The sequence below is a fragment of the Schistocerca americana genome, chromosome 1 (assembly GCF_021461395.2).
Source record: "Schistocerca americana isolate TAMUIC-IGC-003095 chromosome 1, iqSchAmer2.1, whole genome shotgun sequence".
Lineage (NCBI taxonomy): Eukaryota > Metazoa > Arthropoda > Insecta > Orthoptera > Acrididae > Schistocerca > Schistocerca americana.
The window spans coordinates 166,759,039-166,784,431 of NC_060119.1; the positions used below are offsets into that span (position 1 = coordinate 166,759,039).

At 38.1% G+C, this 25,393-nt stretch overlaps 1 protein-coding gene across 2 annotated transcripts in view; it reads right to left on the bottom strand.

Moving 5' to 3' along the window:
• Positions 1 to 10,452: 10,452 nt before the first annotated feature.
• LOC124551979 overlaps positions 10,453 to 25,393 on the bottom strand; it is a 200,257-nt gene continuing 185,316 nt past the window's right edge. For both annotated transcript variants that reach the window (XM_047126482.1, XM_047126483.1), the window contains exon 10: positions 10,453 to 14,504. In XM_047126482.1, coding sequence (XP_046982438.1) covers positions 14,489 to 14,504 — 16 coding nt within the window. In that variant the 3' untranslated portion in view covers positions 10,453 to 14,488. The remainder of the gene's footprint in view (positions 14,505 to 25,393) is intronic.

Consider the following 25,393-nt stretch of genomic DNA (forward strand, 5'->3'; position numbering starts at 1 on the left):
GCTGAATTGCTTTCCCTGCTGTGGTACAAGTGGAGCCATGGCCATTTGAATATCGTGGACACTAGCAGTACGTGGTAGGTACCACAGAAATTGACACCTGATTGTTTGGCCATCGCTAAAATGGAATTCAATGTGATGCTTAAGGAAGGTGTAATCCAGCCATCAAGTAGCCCATGGTCATCCACACTGCACCTTATTCCACTGAAAAGAGGAGCCTGGTGCCCATGCAGTGACTATGGTACATTCAACACACAAACCATGTCTCATCGATATCTCGTGCACTTGCTGTGTGCGCTACTCAGTGCAACAATATTCAGTGTTTTGGACTGCGGGAAGGCATATATGCACATACCAGTGGCAGAAGAGGGCATTGTTATGAAAGTGATAATCACTCCATTCACACTCTTTGCAAACAAATTTCTGATGTTTGTATTAACAAAGAATGCTGCACAAACCTGGCAAAGAATGCTGCACAAACCTGGCGGTGGTTTATTGGCTCTGTCCTATGAAGATTGCTGTTTTACTTTGCATACCTGGATGACATACATGTATTTTCTGCCACCAGGGAGCAAGATAACCAGCCTCTACAATGATTATATAAGTGAGCAATTTGGCGCGTTGTTGAATGTGGCTAAGTATGTGTCTGCACAGCCTGAGGCGATGTTCCTAGACTGCTGTACTTCATCTACAGACTCCCTACCACTAAGTGAGAAGGTCAAAGAAATCTTGCAGATATCACAACTGATGACAATCAAGGAGTTATGCCGGCTTTTGGGCATGCTAAACTATTACTGCTGACACTTACCCCATGCAGCAGAACTGCAAGAGCCATTCAATGCAGCACTTCCTGGCTCCAAGGTTTGTGGCGGCACTCCAGTGCAGTTGGCTAGAACAATGTGTTTTGCCTTTGAGGCCGCAAAAAAAGCATAGCAAATGCAGCACTGCTCCTTTCCAGGGGTTGATGCCACACTATATTGTGATGTCTCCTGAGGAAGACATCACCTTTTCCTCCTATCAGCTTTCCGATGATAAGCCTTAGACAGTGATTACGATCTAAGTCACCCTGGAGCCCAACCCACTTTTAGCCTCGTGTCACAATGCTTTGTTTGGCCAAATGTGGAGAGGGATTTCCAAGAGTGGATGCAAACTTGCCTTCAAATTCCAGCATTGCAAAATGTCCTGCCATGTGCATGTGCCAGAGAGTAACTTTCCAGACACAACCTCTCATTTCACCCATGTACAGCTTGATGTTGTGGGACCACTTTCCCCATCAAATGGTCAATGATATCTCCTTACAATAACCAACCAATTTACGTGCTGGCCAGATGCGGTACCTGTGGACTACACATCACAGAAATCTTAGCCTCTGCTTTCATGTCTAATTGGCTAGCTATTTTGGCTGCCCACTCTACATAACTATCGACTGAGGCAGGCAGTTTGAATTGGAACTGTTCACCCACCTGGCAAGATTCTGCAAGTATAAATATCATAAAACTACTAGCTATCACCCCACTAGTAACAGCATGGTTCAGAGGTGGTACCAACCCTTGAAGGCACCACTTATGGGCGGTGGTTAATCATGGACTTCTACCCTTCTGATCGTATTCCTGAGCGTACAATGGACTCCTCAGCTGTGGAATTAGTTTACAGTGAACGACAATCTTCACGGGGAACTTATCAAGGTTAGCTCATTTGCCAACTCAATATCGGTCTAGATTTTTTCAACAATTAAGAGACCACATCACATGCATATGGCACCCCACTTGGTATGCCAACCAATTACGAGCCCTGTGACTTGGAAAGCTGCACACACGCAATGCCTCAGTCGATAGTTATGTGGAGTGGGCACCCCAAATAGCTGTTAAGGCACCACTGCTACTGGTATACAGTGACCCATACCGGATCCTATGACAAAGCACGCAGATTTTAGATGATGTGGTAAATGGCAAAGCCTGCAACTATTGCCATTAACCATGTCAAACCTGAAGTGTGTTTAAAGAAGAACCACCACTCGCAGCACTGTGGCTACAACAGCCTTCAGTATTGACACCACAACCCCTACCTCAAGAGCAACGACCAGCCAGCATTGACTGACAAGAGCGCACGACTCACTCGAGCCACTGTGGAGGTTCTTTTTACGTGTATATTGTTGATATTTATATGTTATGTAAAGTTGGAGTTAGTATTATTCTGCCTGTTTCACAACTGGAAAATTATTTACGCCATGGACTCAGTTATAGTACTTCTCGCAGTTAGTTTGCCCAACACACTGTTTTTATATTAAAAGACACCACCAACACACAATATTCCAGACATACCGCTGCAGTATTAATAATTTAGATTTACTCTTGTGATATTGCAGTGCTGAGGAGATACTCGCAATTTCCGTTACACGGAGTTCAAAAAAATTTACTGAAATCACGTTAAATGAATATGGTTCAATATTAGAAAAACTGACTACTATTACTGCCTCAAAAGAAGAACCGCTAATCAAGAGAAATCTCCAACATTTACATTTATTTTTAATTATTTGTCACAATTAGCAAATTTTAAAATATTTATTACGACTAGGCCATTATCATGTAGAACTACGGCGTTGACCACTGCACCAGTGTTCCTCTATAAAATTAGTATAAATCGTTAATATATATCACTTCATGAATATAAGAGTTGTTACAGTAAAACATTAGCAATACTTTTAAGTAATTTTTGATTATATTTTGTCTAAATATTACATGAAACTTAAACGTTTTCATGCCTCGTCACAAAATGGCTTTTTACACTACCAAGAAATGAAAGGGAAGTGTTTTTGATCCTTTATCAAAAGGAACAGAGATTACAATAACAATCACAGATCATATTAGTGGATTACATAATCTTTTCAGTTTTTCTGCGATAATATTTATTTCGTTATGACGTCAGTTTTGTTGAATTTGCGAAATTCTTCAATATTATTTTTTCACGTTATGTGGCATACCGCCATGCACACTTCCTGGTCCGGTTCCTTGATGACACTCTGCTTCCAGCAATGGGGCTGATATGGCATCTGTTTGGAAGTTCGTGCCAACCAGCAGTGGTATTGTGTTCAGTAGTGTAGTGTAGAGAGAGAGAGAGAGAGAGAGAGAGAGAGAGAGAGAGAGATTGTGTGTGTGTGTGTGTGTGTGTGTGTGTGTGTGTGTGTGTTTTAACAAATGAGTTGCAGCTGTCAAACAGCTTCCATGTCAACCACCAGGGGCACAGTGTTTCATAATATGTTTTATGTTCTTTTGTATTGTTTATGCTTTGACATGTGAATTTTTATATGATTTTGTTTGTTCCAATTTTTTTCTCTTTTTTTCTTTGGTGTGTGCCAGTCTCTCAGGGATACAGAGTCACTGACCATTTTACAGTTTTGCCTCTTCCTGTGTTATATGCACATACAGAACATTTCACCTGTGAACTAAAAGTTCAGAATTGTATTCAACTTAGAGACTACTTGCTTGTCCAATCTGTTCAGCAGACACTGTTACCAAAATAAAGAATTTTGTTCTGTGAAACCTTCAGACTTAGTTTTGTTCATGCCAAACAAACGTCAATTAGCTCAAATCATGCCAATCCCAACAACTTGTTTCAAGATTAGTCACAACTGTGTAATGAACTATCACTGAGCCTTGAGCAGCCACTAGTGAAGTATCAGTGCAGCAGCAGTGCAGCAGCAAGTCGCATATTTAGCTTTCATTTTTGTTTTGTAGTTTGATTCCTTATTTCTTTCCGAGTGTTTGTGCACTTGCATATTTAATTACATAAAATCCTTGCATATTTTCGTATTTGAGAGGAATAATATTGCTTATTGATAGCCGTAGAGTATAAATTCGCGGAGTCGTTAGATATTAGCAGTAGGATGGATAAGTTGTGTGTGTGCCGTGTGCGGGCGCAGGAGGAACTGGCCGTGGTTCGCGAGCAGCTGAGCGTGCTGTTGATCACAGTCAGCCGCCTTCGAGCTGCTCCCTCGAGGTGCAGCGACGGCGGTGGGTCTGGCACGTCGCTTGACACACCCCAGGTGTCGCTTGCTGTGTCCGCTGACTCAGCTGCCGAGGCACCTTCTAGTGTACCCGGCGCATTGGGGCCGCCCTCACCTCAGGGTGAGTGGAGGACTACAACGCATTCGCGTCGCTCGAGGTGGAGGGCCAATGTGGAGGCTGGCCTCGCCCGTTCATCCTGTCAGTGGGCAGGTGGCCGCTCCTTCAGCAGGGCTCGAGCAGCCACACAGGGGCAAAGGCTTGCTGGTTATTGGGAGCTCCAATGTTAGGCAGGTGATGGAGCCCCTTAGGGAAATAGTGTTCAGGGCTGGAAAGAAATCCAACGTGCACTTGGTTTGTCTGCCAGGGGGCCTCATCCGAGATGTGGAGGCGGCCTTGCCTGCGGCTATCAAGCGTACGGGGTGCAGTCGTCTGCAAATAGTTGCTCACGTCGGCACCAATGATGCCTGTCGCTTGGGTTCTGAGGCGATCCTCAGTTTGTACAGGTGGCTGGTGGTTTTGGTGAAGACCGCTGGCCTCACACGCGGGGTGCAAGCAGAGCTCTCTATTTGCAGCATCGTTCCCAGAGTGGATTGGCGTCCTTTGGTTTGGAGCCGAGTGGAGGGTCTCAACCAGAGGCTTCGTCAACTCTGTGATGGTCTTGGCTGCAGATTTCTAGACTTGCGCTATTGGGTGGGGAATTGTAGGACGCCCCTAGATAGGTCAGGGGTGCACTACACAAAGGAAGGTGTTTTTTAGGCTAGGGAGTAGTACGAGGCATCCTAATGAACACTCACCAGTCGACGTGCAGGCATGGAAATCAGGACACGCTCAGTGTAAAGACGCTTCAGCTATCAAGATATTAGCAGTAAATTTTCAGAGTGTTCGGAATAAAGTTCCTGAATTTACTGCCCTCCAGGAAGCGTGTGGCGCGCAAATTATTCTCGGGACTGAGACCTGGCTGAACCCTGAGATAGGAAGTTCTGAAATATATATATTTAGTGAGGGTTGGAACATGTATCGGAAAGACAGATTAGACACCATAGGAGGTGGTGTCTTCATTGCAGTTGACAAAAATATTGTGTCTACTGAGGTCGAAGTAGAGTGTGATTGTGAAGTTGTCTGGACACGTTTAACAGGGCTAGGGGAAATAAAGTTAATTGTGGGGTGTTATTACCGGCCACCAGGTTCCACCGTGACAGTTCTAGAATCATTCAAAGGGAGTCTACATTCTGCATCACAGAAGTACCCGGATCATACTATATTAGTCGGAGGCGACTTCAACCTACCTAGTATAGACTGGGATGTCTATGGATTCATTGCAGGTGGTACAGACAAGCTGTTGTATGAATTACTTTTGAAAACATTATCCAAAAACTGTCTTGAGCAGCTAAATCGACAGCCAACGCGTAATGGAAATATTTTTGATCTGGTAGCCACGAACAGACCAGACCTCATCAACAGTGATCATGATGTTGTCATTATGACTATGGTTACGAAAGTTAAAAAGTCGGTCAAGAAGGCTAGTAGAGTATTCTTACTAGAAAGAGCAGATAAGCAGTCGTTAGCATCCCACTCAGTAAATGAATCCACTTCATTTACTTCCGGTACGATGGACATGGAAGAATTATGGGCAAATTTTAAACACATTGTAAATCACGCATTGGACAAGTATGTGCCGAAAAAGTGGGTTACGGACGGAAAAGACCCACCGTGGTTTAACAGCGCAATTCGGAGAATGCTCAGGAAGCAAAGGCAGTTGCACTCGCGGTACAAGAAAGATTGGGAGAATGAGGACAGGCAAAAGTTAGTAGAGATTCGTGCTGCTGTAGAAAGAGCAACGCGCAAAGCATTCAACCACTACCACCGTCATACCTTAGCAAAAGATCTTGCTGAAAACCCTAGGAAATTCTGGTCTTACGTAAAATCGGTAAGTGGGTCGAAGGCTTCCATCCCGTCACTCACTGATCAGTCTGGCATGGCAACGGAAGACAGAAAAATGAAAGCTTAAATTTTTAATTTTGCATTTATGAAATCTTTCACGCAGGAGGATCGTAAAAACATACCGCCGTTTGAGTCTCGTACAGATTCCCGTATGGAGGACATAGTGATAGACATCCCTGGGGTTGTGAAGCAGCTGAATGGGTTGAAAATAAATAAATCGCCAGGTCCTGATGGGATTCCAAATTGGTTTTACAGACAGTACTCTACTGCATTGGCTCCTTACTTAGCTTGCATTTATCATGAATCTCTTGCTCAACGTAAAGTCCTAAGCGACTGGAAAAAAGGGCAGGTGACACCTGTATATAAGAAGGGTAGAAGGACGGATCCTCAAAATTACAGACCAATATCCTTAACATCAGTTTGTTGCAGGATTCTCAAACATATTCTCAGTTCGAATATAAGTTGCTGTCCATGCATCAACACAGCTTTAGAAAGCATCGCTCCTGCGAAACGCAACTCTATCTTTTTTCACATGATATCTTGCAAACCATGGATGAAGGTTATCAGACTGATGCCATATTCCTTGACTTCCCGAAAGCGTTTGACTCGGTGCCCCACTGCAGACTCCTAACTAAGGTACAAGCATATGGGATTGGTTACCAAGTATGTGAGTGGCTTGAAGACTTCTTAAGTAATAGAACCCAGTACATTGTCCTCAATGGTGAGTGTTCATCGGAGGTGAGGGTATCATCTGGAGTGCCCCAGGGAAGTGTGGTAGGTCCACTGTTGTTTTCTATCTACATAAATGATCTTTTGGATAGGGTGGATAGCAATGTGCGGCTGTTTGCTGATGATGCTGTGGTGTACGGGAAGGTGTCGTCGTTGAGTGACTGTAGGAGGATACAAGATAACTTGGACAGGATTTGTGATTGGTGTAAAGAATGGCAGCTAACTCTAAATATAGATAAATGTAAGTTAATGCAGATTAATAGGAAAAAGAATCCTGTAATGTTTGAATACTCCATTAGTAGTGTAGCGCTTGACACAGTCACGTCGATTAAATATTTGGGCGTATCATTGCAGAGCAATATGAAGTGGGACAAGCATGTAATGGCAGAAGGCGGATAGTCATCTTCGGTTCATTGGTAGAATTTTGGGAAGATGTGGTTCATCTGTAAAGGAGACCACTTATAAAACACTAATACGACCTATTTCTGAGTACTGCTCGAGCATTTGGGATCCCTATCAGGTCAGATTGAGGGAGGACATAGAAGCAGTTCAGAGGCGGGCTGCTAGGTTTGTTACTGGTAGGTCTGATCATGGAAATGCTACAGGAACTCGGGTGGGAGTCTCTAGAGGAAAGGAGGCGTTCTTTTCATGAATCGCTACTGAGGAAATTTAGAGAACCAGCATTTGAGGCTGGCTGCAGTACAATTTTGCTGCCACCAACTTACATTTCGCAGAAAGACCACAAAGATAAGAGAGATTAGGGCTCGTACAGAGGCATATATGCAGTCATTTTTCCCTCGTTCTGTTTGGGAGTGGAACAGGGAGAGAAGATGCTAGCTGTGGTACGGGGTACCCTCCGCCACGCTCCGTATGGTGGATTGCGGAGTATGTGTGTAGATATAGATGTAAACTGGAAATTTAGACAAAGTAGTCACCCATATGTCACTTTGGTGTTTTCCTGGTTCTAACTGTTCTAGAACTTGGAACTCTTGTATAAATATTGTTCACAAATCATTAATGGAGCTCTCAAGTCATATGTAGCAACAGAGCAGAACCCATACTTCCACAAAATTTCAGGTTGCAGTGCTGATTCTTCACTGCTGTAAATACCAATGTTGGCTTAATATTCTAAGCTGCAAAATACTATTGTCCTGTTTAACACCATAGGGTCCAAACAAACAAAATTTCAGTTGGTTTCTTGCCCATGTCAGAATAGCCCCTACACTGATCACTTTTCTTATAAGGTGCTTCTATGTCATCTGATAGAGAGACTGATACAGAGATGGACAGTCTCTCAGGAAGTATTAATAATCCTACTCACTAACAAACTTGCAGTGATATCTAATACAGGGAAGGCTGGTGGGGGAACACCAAATTTTCATGGAATCATGGAACACATAATCTATCTAAGGTGTTTCCTTTAAGTCTGTACAGCAGTCTCAAGTGTCAGGCAGGTTAAGTCTTCAGATATTAATCACATTTAAATAAATGGAACAGTTGTCACCTTCAGGGATTATTGATGACAATCATAAACAACCTCATGAAGTTCTAATGGTAACAACCATAAATAACTAACAACTTAACTTGGCCTAAAAAGAAGAATAAAAGTGCGAAAATTAATATATTACTAGGATTCTTTGCTGAAAGGAAGTTGTAGATTGGAATCACTTGTTTCTGAACAAGGCACTAGTTAAACCCAAGTGGCTGTGCTTCACTGGAATCTGGACAAATACCTATTCTGTGAGTTTGCTTATATTATGAAGAAGTGGCTCTGTAGTGGTCTTGCACATGTCCACGTGTTCAGCAGCTGACCTTAGTGCCTTGAAAGGGCTAGTCAGATGAAATTGGTGATCCTGAATCTACATCTATACTCTATAAGTACGGTGTTCGGCCAAGGGTAGTCTGGGCACCACTTTCATTTTCTTCCTTTACTATTCAATTAGCAAATGGAACAATGAAAGATAGTCTGTTAGGAAGCCTTCATCTAAGTCACAATCTGCCAATGAGTTTTCTTTTTAGTTTCTAATCTCTACGTTTTTTGTGGATTCACTGACAATGTGTCATTTGTTTTGTAAATGATCAATTCAATAAATAATCATATTCTGCTCAGACAGAGAAATCACTGTAGACACAATAGAGTTATGAAATAGTGTTCTTGGAGTAAAATCCTGAACTAAGAAAGTAATCAACTGCAACTCTGATCTTGTCTGTCTTTATCTGTCATAAATATAATGAAGCATCAAGCTGTTACTACACACTTTGCTATGGATATGTTAAATGTATACTAAAATTATGATTCAGGTTAGATTTTTTTTTCACTTGTACACTGACACAAAAAAATTGCAACACCAAGATGAGGTTGTGCAGCGTGAACCAAAGTTTGAGATTGGACCGGGTAAGTTGACGTTAGTCAAGAATGTCTTAAAGGTGACAAAGATACTATTGTCAACACCTCACTGGTTATGAAGAAGCAGTATGTTCCTTCTGTGATACTGGAGAAATACTAGACAGGAATGCAGCCACTGTACACGATGGCTGGAAGTGGTCGTCACGAGAATGTACAGTGGCAAGAAGACCACATTCCGGATGGCCACGTGGCACTATTGAGAGGGAAGACCATCTGATTCAGTGTATGGCTCTGGCACATTTTACTACATCTGCAACAGCAATTTGAACAGCAGATGGCACCACAGTGACAACGAACTGTTACAAAGTGGTTAATTCAAGGGCAGCTCCAAGCCAGACTCCCTGTAGCATGCTTTCCACTGATCCCAAACCACCACCATTTGCAACTTCAGTGCTGTAAAGCGAGAACTCAATGGAGGGCAGGATGGAGGTCTGTTGCATTTTCTGATAAAACCTGGTTCTGCTTCTGTGCCAGTCGTGGCTGCGTGTTGGTTAGTAGGAGGCCAACTGAGGATCTGCAACCTATCTGTCTGTGTGCTAGACACACTGGACTATAGCTGGAGTTATGATCTAGGGTGCATTTTTGTATGACACCAGGAGCACTCCTGTTGTTATGCCATGCACCCTGACTGCACATTGGTAGGCTGTGTAAATCTGGTGATTCGACCTGTTGTACTGCCATTCATGAACAGAATTACAGGGATTATTTTCCAACAGAATAATGCTTGCCCACGTACCACTGTCATAACCCAACATGCTCTACAGAGTGTCGACATGTCACCTTGCCCTGCTCAGTCACCAGATCTGTCTCCAATCAAACACATATGGAACATTTTCAGATGACAACTCCAACACCATTCACACACAGAATCAACTGTTCCTATATTGACAGACCAAGTGTAACAGGATGGAACTCCAACCCACAAGCTGACATCCTGCACCTGTACAACACGATGCATGCACGTTTTCACTCAGAATTCTGGTGGTTATACTGTTTATTAATGTACTAGCATTCCACATTTGCAATGGCTTATCGCTCACTTACACGAACCTGTGATCTTGCAATGTTTATCACTTAAATATGTTACTTATAAAAATGTATTCCTGAAATTTCATTACCCTACATTATCTAGTGGTGTTGTGATTTTCTTCCCATTAATGCATTTGAATTTTGTGGGAACTTTTTATTTTTTTATTGACTTGATTGGCCACATTCGACCACTTGAGTCATTCCATGTTCACTTTCTCTCTGAAGATTTTAATTTTGACTCCTTTATTATCAGATTTGTAAAAAATATAACAACAGACTTATATCAAGTTAACACAAAGAATAGTAATGTATTTTAATATGTAAACAATTGGTAAAGCAGCTGCATCAATACTATCAAAAAGTTCACATAATAGAATGTACAGTTAACAGATAAAAACTCAGCAATGTTGCTATATGGTCAACAAAGCTATTTAAATAAAATTGAAATAAAAAAGACAGTGATGCAAAATAGTACCAATAACAATAACAATTCTAAGGAACACAATCAGTGTATAAAAGTAAAGCCAAGGAAATCAAGTGTTAATTAAAAGTGTGTGTATATATAACACTGAAACTGACATGTCTGTTACACAGTACACCACCTTATTATTATTGTTATATATATTTTGAACTGCCTCATTTATGGGTATCCATGCAACGGCATGGCAAAATTTTTGGGAAAAATTTTGAAGGGTGCTGAGGAAGATAGAATGAGGCAGCTAGTACCCCTCTTTTCAGTCAGAGTCTTTTAATAAACAGGAGCATATTCACATTTTTTGTGCTCTAAAACGAGCATTTTTCCACTGGTTCCACCATATTCTAATTACTATATGCACAACTGAACTTATTATTTGCAGATAGAACAGACATTCCCAATTCTTATGGACACTAAAAAAACTGGGTATTTTACAAAATGTGTTCCTTCTACAAGCAAGAACTAAATGTGCAATCACTTAACTTTAATCATCAAAGCAACTAAATTCAGTTTCTTAAAATCATTCTGAATGTGTGACTTTATGTGCTGCTGCCATGTATTTTCACTGCTAGAAACCCAGTATCTCCAATTTCAATCAAGACCCCCTCCACTGTACAAAAGTAAAATACCACTGCTAACAATAGTGTCACACAAATGTTTCATCACTGCTAACAAGGCACAGTAAAGCATCATTTCACTTGCACTTACTGAATCATGCCATGTACATGCATAATCTGTTTTTAGGCGATACTAGCAGTGTATTAAACTGTTTCCAGCAAAAACATTTTCTGTTCATGTCGGCATCTGGCTCCTAGCTGACAGAGCCTTACTTGTGGCACAGCTAACAGCTGATCTGGCTATGACATAGCACCATGAGATAAATGCCAGTTAATAAATACTTATGATTCAAGTGATTTTTCTGTACTGTCATTAAGAATTCCACATAGCAGTAAGGCTTTACTTTTCTTGGAGAGAGAGAGAGAGGGGTGGGGGGGGGGGGGGAGGTGCAGGGGGAGGAGATAATTAACTGTTGATGAACTACTCATAAAACCAAAGTGTCAATCCACTAACAAACTGTGGAAACTGAATTACCAGGTCCCTTTCATACAGTGGTGTTTCAAATATGTTTATAAACACAGAGTTATTAGCCTTTTGTTGAAATCCCACTAACGAATGCTCTTCTCCTCTCTGTGACATGTTTCACTTTTAGTACTGCTAATACACACACATAAAAGTAAAAATAGGTGACACTAGCCTAGTTTCAGAACTACTAGCGCCTTCCTAGAGGAGAAGCAAGGATAGTTTAGGGAAAGTTAAAAGAAAGGAAGACACATCACTCAGTCCCAAGGACAAGAGGGACCTATCTATAGTTACGACCCTCATCCTCATTATAGTGCGTCTCCATCATCTTGGAGTCTGAGTGACCTGCCTTGCCTTTTTAACATTACTCCCAACCTTCTTTCCTACCTGAGGAAGAAAGTGACATTTCCGAAACCTAACACAGAGTTATAGTGTCATGTACTTTAATTTTTCTGTGTGTAGAATGGTTTATCCCCCCACCTGCCTGAAGGTATGGGTACTGGCCAGTAATTCCGTCTCAAAATACAATAGTTTTCTTGATTGAATTTTCCTCTTAATACAATTAACCGCCTTCCTGACATCATCTTTTGTTCTGCCTGAGCTTGCCTGCAATTTTTGCCTGTAATTTATTTTGATATTTGGTGATAATTTTATGTCTTCAGTAATCTTTCTTCCTTTGGTCTAGGGTTGTTCTAACTACTAATGTGTCCCTCTTCTCCTGGGGTCTAAGAGACCTGCTCTTCTCTATTATGATGGTTACTCAAAATTTTATTAATAATTTGGAAGAATGAAATAAGTAATTAATGTTTTGTCTGTTTTCTGATACATAACTGCAGCTTTGGTACACTGCGAAATCCCCACACCATAGTACTTTAGCATCCCACTAAAGGGGTCAAAACCAAATGAATGATGGAGACATGCTGTATAATTCCGTTTTGGCTACTCCAGCAGCATTCTACAGTACAGTGAGGATTTCAGTGTGTACATGGACTGCACATATATATCCAAAAATAGTAAAAAAATTAATTTCATGACTTTATTTTTGAGATAATAATTAAAACTTCATGACTAGCTCTTGTAACTTTCACCGATCTATCATCCCTGAGGAAGGAGCAGTATTCTAACATATCACCTGACTGAACCTTGCACTTAAAGACACCAATTACCTGGTCTGTGCTCCTAACATCAGTCACAGCTCAGGACTAGTGACACCTCTTACCAGTGTCTTGCAAAACACCTACTTCATACTACCATTTCTTTCCCACATAAATAGTTACAGCGAGGTCAACAACCTAGTTGCTGGACACGTTGCAAGCCACAAAACCTCAGTGCTAACATCTGCTTAAATAACAACCTCATAAGAATCTCCCCCCCCCCCCCCTCCCTCCTCCAGCAGTTGCTACCTCAAGCTCTTCAGGAGACAACTTCCCCTTACAGCACATCATCTGTTTCCACATTCCTCTGACCTAAAACTCATCTCATTCCAATACACTTGTATCTACCCATCCTATACAACACTCCCTTGCCATCAACCTTTCCTCTTACTATTTCCAAATAAATTCTCTCCTTTACCAACACTGTTCTGTCCTTTACCTCTCTAACCTACATTTTGCCACTGCCGCGAAGAGCCATCTGCCTAACCCATCTGCCCTGGCAATCATCCAATGGTTAGTGTTACCAGAGCTGCAGATGGGAGACTTATGTTCTTCGATGTACAAAACTAGAAGTATGTCCAAAAATCCATGATTCAATCCTCAGACCTATTCTATCAAGTCTTGTTTCTTTCACCTCTGTCAATGATTTGTTAATATGACAAAGGCCAAGTTGCACATGATTCAGAGTTCAAATACCATATCCAATAGAACCATGTCTAGTAGGGGCCTACAGTATTCAAACCAAAATTTGGTTTGAAGAAAGCTTTGTTTTTAACTAGAAAAAACTACCAAATTTGTGTGTTTTTTAAAGTTTGCCTACCTTCATCATGGAATCTCAATTTAATAACATTTGGGAGAAACTTGTCGTTTTGAACTACAAGAAAGGAATGAAACAAACAGAACCTACACAAACAAAAGGGTTGTTTTGAATGTAAGTGCTTGTCATCAAAAATAAGACAAATATGTCTACATGGACATGATTAGTTTAAAAATTAGATTACAACAACTGTTTCAGAGTTCTCTTATGGCTCTCAAATATCAAATTTGTAACTCATCTGACTTTTTAATGTGCCATTACTGACACAAAAGATGTCCGCTGGGGCAGGTAGTTAACAAACACACCAGTACTAACTTCCGCATTGATACATATTTAGGATTATTAAGACTTGTTCTTTAAAATTAATTCTTGATGCAGTATAAGCAAATTTATATTATCTCTGCATTATCTCTCTCTCTCTCTCTCTCTCTCTCTCTCTCTCTCTCTCTCTCTCTCTCTCTCTCTCTCTCTCTCTCTCTCCCCCCCCCCCCCCTCCCTTTCTTTTCTACAGTGTCTAAACTTGTTCATTATCTACCTCACTCTTTATCATGTATGTATCAGTATGTGTCTTCTGTCTCTTAGCTGACATGTGTGACAATATTCTGTAATGGTCTGCATCATCAATTCAGCTTCATTATTGAAGCTATTCTTAATACCATATGGTAAATTAATACCACATGCCTACACACACACACACACACACACACTGGTGCATGCATGCATACAGGGAAAAATGTTATCCACTAATGCAAGATGCACATGCTCTAACATTTCTAGCCATAAGGATAGGACTTTCAGTTCAACCATCTTCAGAATACATAAATTTTCTTCTGGTGCACTGTTTCTATGTTGGTTTCATAACAGGATGCATCTGTAAAAATAAAAATCAGCTGCTTTTAGTTGACATATCTATCAAACTTGAGAGTTGTACTTCAAATGAGGTAATGGTATATGGAGTAAACAACAGAAATTCACAGCACATTGTAAAAAAAGGGTCAGGTAGAGGTACTGGGGCACAGATTCCACTTAGTACTTTGACCATTTCCTGGAACATGAACACATTGAATAATTGTAAAAACTCATCTAACTAAGAAAGCAGCTTGGATTAGCCACTATCAGATGCTACAGAATGAAGAAAATGAGCCAGCACATACAAGCAATGCCTCCAATGGTACAATGAAATTTACCAAGTGGGTGAGATAACCATCAAAGCTACATGGAGCCCAAATACTTTCACACGAAAGTGCAGGACTAGATGGAATTAACACAAAGTTACTAAAATATGGAGGACCAATTCTGGAACCACACACATTGAAAGTAATAAGCACTTTCTCGAAAACAAAGGTAATACCACAGAAAACTACCATGGAATAGTTATTCATAATAAATGTTCCAACCTTTATGCCATATGAATTAACTACTGTCTTAGAAACACAGCACAATTACTATTAGTAGATGAGCAAAATGGGCTTACATAGGGAAGATCTTGTACTAACTATATTACTGTAATACGACAATCATAGGGAAAAAATGAAAGAGTTTAATATGGAAATATAGTTGACGTACTTTATGCATTATTTTAGAAAAATGAGGCTACCTAAAGCTCTTAATACAAGTTATCTGCATCAAGAAACAAACATCATAACCTGAGTAACGGGTTTTAAAGGAAAAGCCCTGTATATTTCGTAACTGGACTAAGCTGTATGTTTTAGATCAAGCATGGTAACTTATTAGGCTGTGACTTAAGAATGCAGAACAAACTAAAACATCAGATGATATTTGGTACAACACACAGAACACTAGGCAACAAAGTGTGGAAAGAATCAAAAATAAAATTTTGTTATGTAATGGCTATATCCATTTTAACATAGGGATCAAAGTTATGGACACCATGAAAGCACGAAAAAATACATATGCAAGTCAATGAAATGAAATTTATGAGATGCACAAAAAAGTGTCAGTCTGAGGGATCAGAGAAGCAATCAATATGTGGAAGTTGAGTCGGGAATGTATGCAGTTAATGAATTAATAAAACAAGAGTGTAAAATGGCTAGAACAAATGTACAGAAAGAAAATTAATCAAATAAGTATTGAACACACACACACACACACACACACACACACACACACACACACACACAAATACCACTACCACTACCACTACTACTACTACTAATAATAATATTGTAAAACAATTTTAAGGCATTGAATGAACAGTAGCTTTAGCTCCTTATATTGTGCATTCTACTTGTTCACAAATGCTACTTCATCTGCATGTAAACCAATAGTGTAGTAAGCCACTATTCATACAAACCATAGATTCTATTCATGATTCCATAGTATATGCATAAAATTGCTATGAAGATTCAGATTCTTTATTAGTCATTCAGCATTATTACATGCAATAGACTTCGTCTGTTCACTTAACCTATTAATTTTACAAAATAAATTTTTACATATTTAAGTTGATATTGGGCATTTCTAAAAATTCTTCTAATGAATAGAATGGATTAGTTAACAAGAAGTTATGAACATTGTCTTTAAATAATTTGTCAGGCTTGATTGACCCATTTTTAGACAATTTGTTATATATTTTAATTGCCATATACTTATGACTATTGTTAGTTTTAGCTAATCTATTTTTTGGCAACAGCAGAGAAGTACACGTTCTTGTATAGTAGCCATGCCTTTCATTTGTTACACTTAAATTAGGTTGTTCAGCAAGTATGTAGTTAACACTGTCAAGAATATATAAATTAATTACTGTTAAAATGTTATATTTAATGAACAATGGTTTACAATGTGTTCTATTATCTACCTTAGCCATTACTCTGATTGCTTTTTTCTGGATCACCATAATTTCATTTATTTTTCTGCTGTTTCCCCAGAGTATTAACCCATACCTTAAAACAGATTGAAAAAAGGCAAAGTACGCTGTCCTTACATACTCAAATGTCACACAACACATCAGTCTCTTCAACAAATATATAACTCTTGACAACCTAACCACTATGTGATCAACATGAGAGTTCCATGTTAGACTGTTGTCAAGTACAATACCTAAAAACTTTGCCTTTTGTTTTTCTATTTTTGTAGTCTTTGATAGACTGAACCACATATTCTGGGTCTTTTCCTCATTTAATAGCAGACCATTGGCATTAAACCATGATGTTGCATTTTCTTTTGCCAATTTCATATCACTTGCAAGGTTATCAAGTACATGGGTTACAGATAGAAAAGTTGTGTCATCTGCATACATATATGTCTTTACATCTATATTTCCTGGTAAGTCATATATGTGTACAAGGAAAAGAGGTGGTCCCAATTTAGATCCCTGTGGCACTCCGTGTTGAACCTCGAGTATGTTTGACAGATGACTTCCTGAACTCACCACCTGGTTCCTTTTATTGAGGTATGATTTGATGAGTTTTAAACTTTTATCACATATTCCATAGTACTCAAGTTTAGAGAGCAGAAGTGAGTGGTCAACACGATCAAAAGCTTTGCTCAGATCACATAAGGTTACCTGTGCGTGACATGGTCCTCAAATGCTGCTAGAATGTCTCTGACTAAGAGCTCTATGGCATGTATAGCTGATCTTCCTTTTCTGTAACCAAACTGTGATGCACTTAACATACCATTTAGTTCTAGGTACTCATACATCTGCTTATGTATAATGCCTTCAAAGACTTTTCCTAGTACTGGAATTAGTGAAATTGGTCTGTAGTTTGCAGGATCTGATTTGACACCCTTCTTCAAGACTGGAGTTACCTTGGATAGTTTGAGAGGATCAGGAAAAAACCCTTCTATGTGACACAGGTTTATAGAATATGTTAATGGTGCTGCAAGCAGATGCTATCATAAATAACTATTAATTACTTCGTGTTTAGTTTGCTAAGTACTGTTAAGAATAAAGAAATGTTTACTATGGAACAAGGACATTAGCCTCCTTTCCATTCATTCATGTGTTCTGTAGATCTATCGAAGAGGTAGAACCTTCAAGGGATAAGTTAAAGTATAAATAAACAAAAGACAAGCATGTACTACAAACTTGATCTGTACGCTGTATTAACAAGAAACTATCACTACACTCCTTACTGCTATTTGTGTTTGTGCCAGCTAAATTTAACATATTAAATTAGAAAGACAGCTGCTGTTTACCTCCTCCTTGTAATTTCATATTTATTTTATTACAATTTTTTCCTAAGAATATAGTTACTTACAACTGTAAACACGCAGTCCTGTTTGTAAAGTTGAAAGTGTTTAAGAAGAGGTAAAAAAAGACAATGGTGTGTGTGTGTGTGTGTGTGTGTGTGTGTGTGTGTGTGTGTGTGTGTGTGTGTGTGTGTGTGTGTGTGAGCACTGCTAATCACAAAAGCAATTCTGAGTTATCGAAGAGTTAGTTATTGTACTTATGTAGTTTCTAATCTGTGTTTTGAGTCTTATTATACTTCCAATAAAATGGACACAAAATAATAAAAAAACAACAGATTATGGGGCAAGAGCTCTAAAAAAACAAAATAAATACACTTATGTTTCAAGAAAACAAAAAACCTCATGGTGTACAAGTGCTTAAAGACAGTAGTATATTCAGCTTGTGGGATGGATGGAACTGAAACACTAGAAAACTGCAGAATTATGGAAAAAAGAAGAAATGGCAACAACAGGGTGCCAAGGAGAAACATTACATAATGAGAACAACTGAGAAAATGGTAAAGTCATATGTACTGTGCTGTGAAACTTCCAAAGCTACATATGACAAAGCAATTCACAAGAGAGATGCTTCTTAAAGAATTCAGCAGTTGCTTCAAGAAGTTTTTAGTTTCAAGCACAATAAAACTACAAATATGGCTAGTAACATAAGTGCATTGCAGAATTGTCTCCAGTTAGAAAAGATGTCAGGTACTATGATTATACCCAAGATACTGTCTATTTTGCCAGATGAATTCAAACCTTTTCCTCCAGCATGTGACATGCCCAGTGGTGAGAAGAGTATGGAAAATCTAAATTCAATTCTCTTAAGAGAAGAGGAGTGACTGAAGAGTAATAATCAAGAAGAGAGTGTTGCCTTTGAGTTCATTTTAACACAAATAAAATAAAAGATCTAATTTGTAATCATTCTGGTGGACATGGGCATTTTGAAAGAGAATGCAAGAAGCCTAAGAAGGCTATATGCAAGAAAAACAATCAAAAAGAAGAAGAATACTACTTTAAAAATAAAAATCAAATTCAGAAACCAAAATCAAGATCTTTCAAGCCCTGCCCTCACTGCAAAAGGAAAAACCACAAAGAAGCAAGCTGTTGTTTTAAGAACAAGCACAACACAAAAATATCATTTTTAACTTTAGGAGGCATTAAAGAAGATCTAGTCATTCAAGAAAAGAAGACACACTACATCAGTGAAGACACTGGATGTATTTCATATGAATGTAACAAAGAAAAGATTTCACAAGAAGCCAATGAAAACGAAGATATAGTCATGGCTGCTGACAGTACAGGTATAGGACATGTGTAATGAAGTAGACAAGTTAGCAAATGTGAAATACTATGGTAGTGTTGTGAAAGTTGCCAAACATGGTGGATCAATGAAAACAGAAGCAGGAGGAAGGTGATAACGGTGTTCTCAAAGATGATTTGTATGTTCCTCAACTGAGTAGAAATCTATCTGTGAATGCCACTACTCAAAAAGATTGTACAATTGTGTTTACTAAACATTCTGTTCAAATATATAAAGTTAAAATCCTCATTTTGAGAAGACACAAAACAAGAAATGGATTATATGAAGTGAATATTAAATTAAGAATGCAACCACTACTGACGTAAAATGAAAAACAAGAATAACAGAAGAAGTGAGATCATCCAGGCATACATTGTACTTCAATTGCCTGAAGCTTGTGAGAGAGCTAAGGTAACAAGAAAAATCATTTTCCACTGTGAGAGAAAGAGCACCTTAAATAATACATACCAATATCTGTTGGAAGATAGAATCCCCACATTTCATGGACACACATACTACACAACAGTATTAGATTATTTCACTCATTTTTGTGTAGGCTATTTGTTAAGATACAAGTCAGAGGATGCAAGATTAATAAGAAAATATGTCTTAGAAAGTGAAAATCAGTTCAATCTGAAAGTGTCGCAAATAAGGTTTGATAAATACACCAACCATGAGTTTAAGGATTGGTGTGAAGGTACAGGAATTAAGCTGCTCAATAATACTCCTTATAGTCCTCAACTCAGTAGGAATGCAGAGAGACTAAATCTGACAATAATGAACAAGGCAAGAACTATGATATTCAATAGCAAACTGAAGAAACAACTATGGGGAGAGGCAATGTTCACAGTTATATACTTGATCAATAGGAGCCCTACTGTCAATCAAAGTGCCACATTTGCAGGAAAGTGGTCTGGGAAAAGGTCAAATCTGCCAAGACTTCAAATTTTTAGATCAAGAGTTTTTGCCAAAATTCTATGCCACTTGAATAAACTAGATGTAAAAACAAATCAACACATATTTGTTGGTTATGCTCCAAATGGCTACAGACTGTTTGGTACAGAAAGAAGAAATATTGTTGTGTTAGGAAATGTTGAATTTGAACACAGAATGACAAAAGAGGCACTACAGAAAAAAAATCTTGTTATTGGCCGGCTACCAATTAACAATCAAATAAATGAAATTCAGGACCAAGAAACTGAAGGACAAGAAAATCCAGATGAAAGAGCATGCACTGAAGACCCAAGAAACTGCAACCTTAGGGATAGAATCAATTTGAAGAAATATTTAAAATAAGATGATTATGAAACAGCACCACTTACATATGAAGAATGTGTTAAAAAAAAAAAAAAAAAAAAAAAAAAAAAAAAAAAAAAAATAGGTTAACAGCAATAGAAGAAGAAAAGAAATCTATTGAACAGAATGAAACATGGAAGTTGGTCAATAAACAGGGGGAAAAAGGGAGAGATATTAATGAGCAAATGAATCTTTAAAGTCTAACATGATAGTCGACATATAGCTAGACTAGTTATCAGAGGTTGTCAAAAAGAACAGGATATAGATTTCAAGGAATTATTCAGACTGTTGTTTGCTCTGGCAGCAGAGAAAAATTTCCATATAAGAGTTTTTTTATATAAAAACAGCATTTTTGTACGGGAAACTTGGTAAAGAGATTTTTATAAAGGATAAAAAGTAGCTGGAAAAAATTACGTTTTGAAGAAATCTCTGTGTGAACTTAAAACAAGCTCATCCAGATGGAATAAGACTGACAGATTTCATAAAAACAGAAGGACTAATTCACTGAAGTCAGATCAGTCCATATTTAAAGATGTAACAGAAGAAATGTACATGGCTATACATGTTGATGATGGAATCATAATGCAAAAAGACTTTGAGAAAATTGAAAATATGCTTAAGGAACTTTAAAAAAATTTGAAATAGTTGTGGTAGAAAATCCAGATATGCACATAGGAGTACAAATAATGAATATTTCTACATCAAAAACACTATGTGAAGAAAGATCTAAAAAAATTCAATATGACTGACTAAGGCCACAAGTGAAGAAAATGAAAAAGATGAACACATTCAATTTCTATATTGTGAAGCCATAGGAAGCCTTCTGTGATTGTCATGTAAAACTGGACTAGATCTTGGATTTACAGTTAATTATGAGATTTGCTTCACAGACCTTAAGAAACAGGGTTACCAAAATGTAAAAAGAACTCTGAGATACCAACAAGATTCCAAGAATTATGGCCTTTTCCATACGAAGAAAGAAGATGAATGTGACACTATTCATCAAAATGTCTTTTGTGATGCTAATTATGCACAGGATTTACCATAAGAGTACACCTGCACACATTGTTCTTTATAACGGTGCCCCCATTAATTGGTGTTCCAAGAAGCAAAGTGCAACAGCTACAGCAACAACTGAAGCAGAATATGTTTCAGAAGCAGAATGCACCAAAGAAATAAAATACATCAATACCCTACTACAAGCCTTAGCCAGAGGAGAAATGAAGATGCATCTCCATGCAGATAATCAAAGGGCTATCCACATGATCACATCAGGTCATTAATTAGATGAAGCAAACACATAGATGTGAAATTTCACTATGTTTGTGAACAGTAAAGAGAAGGGTTGTTTGGGATAAATTATCATAGTACAGGACAACAATTAGCAGACATGATGACCAAAGCTCTGCAATGGTCACAGTCTGAGTAATTTAGAAATGCTATTATGAAACCGTTACTATTATTCATTTTTTTTAGAAAAATATTGACAATTGTTTACTGTGTGATTGATTAAAATTGTGAAACTTATAGTTTAGATTAGGTTTATTTTCAATCCAATTGATCCATAGTGAGGAGGTCCTCCAGGATGTAGAACATGTCAGAAAAACAATAATACATGACAAATATTTACAACTCAAACAAATAAGCTAATGTACCATTCCACAGGTCCCAAGTGGAATGATCGTCATTTTTTTTTTATGAACACTATGTGAAAGAATAATTTTACAAACACTAATGCACTGAATTTAAAATAAAAAAAAGGTTTTTTATTTATAAGGTAATAAACATGTAACAGAACTACTATAATACTTATTTACAATGAACACATTACTGCAGTGAAATGGTGATTGTACTTACTTACACACACACACACACACACACACACACACACACACACACACACACACACTTATTTACAGGGAACACATTACTGCACTGAAATTGTGCAAAAGATATATACATACAAATTAGTTGGTTCTACTGAGAAATTCATCAATGGAGTAGAAGGAGTTTGCCACCAATAAATCCTTTAGGCTTCTCTTAAACTGAATTTCACTGGTTGTTAAGCTTTTTATGGCTGCTAGCGAGTAATTGAAAATGTGTGTTCCTGAATAAGATTATTCTTATTTCTATTATTGATTCCATGAATTGAGCTGTTGGTTTGAAAAAGTGATGTATTTTTAATGACAAATTTCATTAAGGAATAAATATATTGGGCAGCAGTAGTTAGTATCCCTAGTTCCCTACACAGGCTTCTGCAGGATGTTCTTGAGTTCACACCACATATAGCTCTTACTGCACGTTTTTGTGCCCGAAAAACTTTAGCTTGACTTAATGAATTACCCCAAAAAATAATCCCATATGATATTATGGAAAGAAAGTAAGCGTAGTATGCCAGCTTTTTCATTTAATGTCCCCTAAGCCTGACACAATTCGCATTGCAAATAGAGATTTGTTAAGACGCTTCAGCAGTTCTGTGGTGTGCTCCTCCCAGTTGAATTTATTATCAAGCTGTAATCCCAAGAATTTAACACTGTCCACTTCTTCTATCTGCTCGTCATCGTACGTTAGGCACATACTCATCATGGGGCACTCCTTACAAGTTCTGAACTGCATGTATTATGTTTTTTCAAAGTTTAGTGACAAAGAATTGGCTAGGAACCAGTGATTAATGTCCACAAATATTTTATTAGCCTATCTTTCTAAGACTACACTTGATTTGCTATTTATTGCAATGTTTGTATCATCGGCAAACAAAATGAACTTGGCATGTGGTAATGTTACAAATGAAAGGTCACTGATATACACAAGAAAAAGTAAGGGCCCTAAAATGGAACCTTGTGGGACCACACACGTAATTAGTTACCACACATGTAATTAGTTCCCAGTTGGATGATGCTTGATAGGTTAATACATGTCTCTTTCCTAATAACACCCTTTGTTTCCTGCCGGAGATATAAGATTTGAACCATTTTGCAGCATTTCATGTTACACTATAATATTGTAACTTACTTAAAAGGATATTGTGATTTGCACAGTCAAATGCCTTTGACAGATCACAAAATATACCCGTTGCCTACAGTTTTTTGTCTAGTGAATTAAGTACATTTTCACTGTGTGGATGGCCTTCTCAATATCAGAACCCTTTGGGGGAGATGGTTATAAGGGCGATTGTACAGTACTTTTTCTAAAAATTTTTGAGAATGCTGGCGAAAGGGAAATCTGATGTTATTTCTTAATCTCCCTTCTTAAACAGTGGCTTAGCTTCGGCATATTTCAACCATTCAGAAAATATTCCACTGATAAACAACTGGTTACACAGATACCTTAATATGTTACTTAACTCAGAATCACATTCTTTAATTAACTTTGTTGATATTTCATAATACCCACTAGATGTTTTTGATTTTAAAGATTTTATGATGGATATTATTTCTGCCGGGGTAGTGAGGGTCAAATTCATATTATGGAAGTTACTTGAAATGTCTGGTCTGAGGTATTACATAGCAGCATCTACAGAATTTGACAACCCCATCTTTTCAGTAACAGTTATAAAATGTTTTTTGAAAAGTTCTGCAACACTATACATATCTGTCACCAATGTATCATTTACTCTTGATGCTATTTGTTCCTCTTCATGTCTGGTTCTACCAGTCTCCTCCTTTACTATACCTCCTATTGTCTTTATTTTGTTATCTGATATGACTATCTTTTCCTTGTAATATATTTGCTTTGATGTCCGTATTACAGTCTTCAATGTTTTGCAGTATTTCTTGTAATGTGCTACAGCATCAACATCAGAACTGTTTCGGATTGACAGATACAGTTTTCTTTTTGTTTTACAAGATACCCCTATTTCTTGAGTAATCCATGGCTTCTTTGTAGACTTTGCTCTAACCTTGGTTAGTTTTTGGGGAAAACAGTGTTCAAATAAGGTAAGCACTTTATTAGCAAAAGTGTTATATTTTTCATTCATGCCATGAGCACTGTAAACATCAGTCCGCTGAATGTCTCTGAGGAGTGTCCTAAACTGAGAGGCCATTGACTATTGGTTTTGTAATATAATTTTGTTTACTGGACTTTTCTATAAAGATATTACCAATGGCTGTTTGTGAGCAATTGAGTACCCTAGTGGGAATTAAGTTGAATGATAGTGTTACTAACTCAAATAAGTTCTTATTGTCTTTAAGGAAATCTACATTGAAATCACCAGCACCCACTATTTCTTCATTTTTGCTTGTTAAATGGGCCAGTACAGCTTCAAGGTGGTTTATGAACAGATTAAAGTTACCTGCAGGTGCTTGATATACACTTAATATAAAGAAGGATTTTTTTGAGAAATTCTACTTCTGTTGCACATGCAAAATTTATGAATTTCTATGTTCTTAAATTTATGACAGTTCCTGATGAATGTGGAAGCTCCTCCTTTCTCCATTTCTGCTCTACAAAAGGGAATGCTAACCTAAACCCTGTAACACTTCAAAGTTCTATACCAGTGGTCACATGATGTTCAGAGAGGCAGATTATGTCAGCTGGGTTTGAGGACTCTGATTCATCTAATTCATTAATTTTATTTCTCAGTCCTCAAATATTTTGATGCAATAAAGATAGCTGACATTTCACATTGACTGAGTTAAAATTGGGTAGAGTTGAAGTATCTGCTGACTGTTGAAAATTCTTAACCAATAGCTGTTTATGCAGATGTAATAAGCTAGAATTATGTTTTTTTGGTTTCTTACTCAAACTGAAACTTTGTCTCAGTCCTAAATTCTCTTAAAATTTTGTTTCTTTCTGTCCTCCCTATCCTAAAAAAAAAGCATCTTTTCTGAACATTATAACCACTTTATCACTCATGACAGTGCCTCCCCCTTTTAACTTTCCTGCTATTTTCCCAGGCAGTTTACCCTACCCTTTCCTGTTGAAGTGAAGGCCATGCCTAGTATAATTCCACCTACTGACAGAATCAA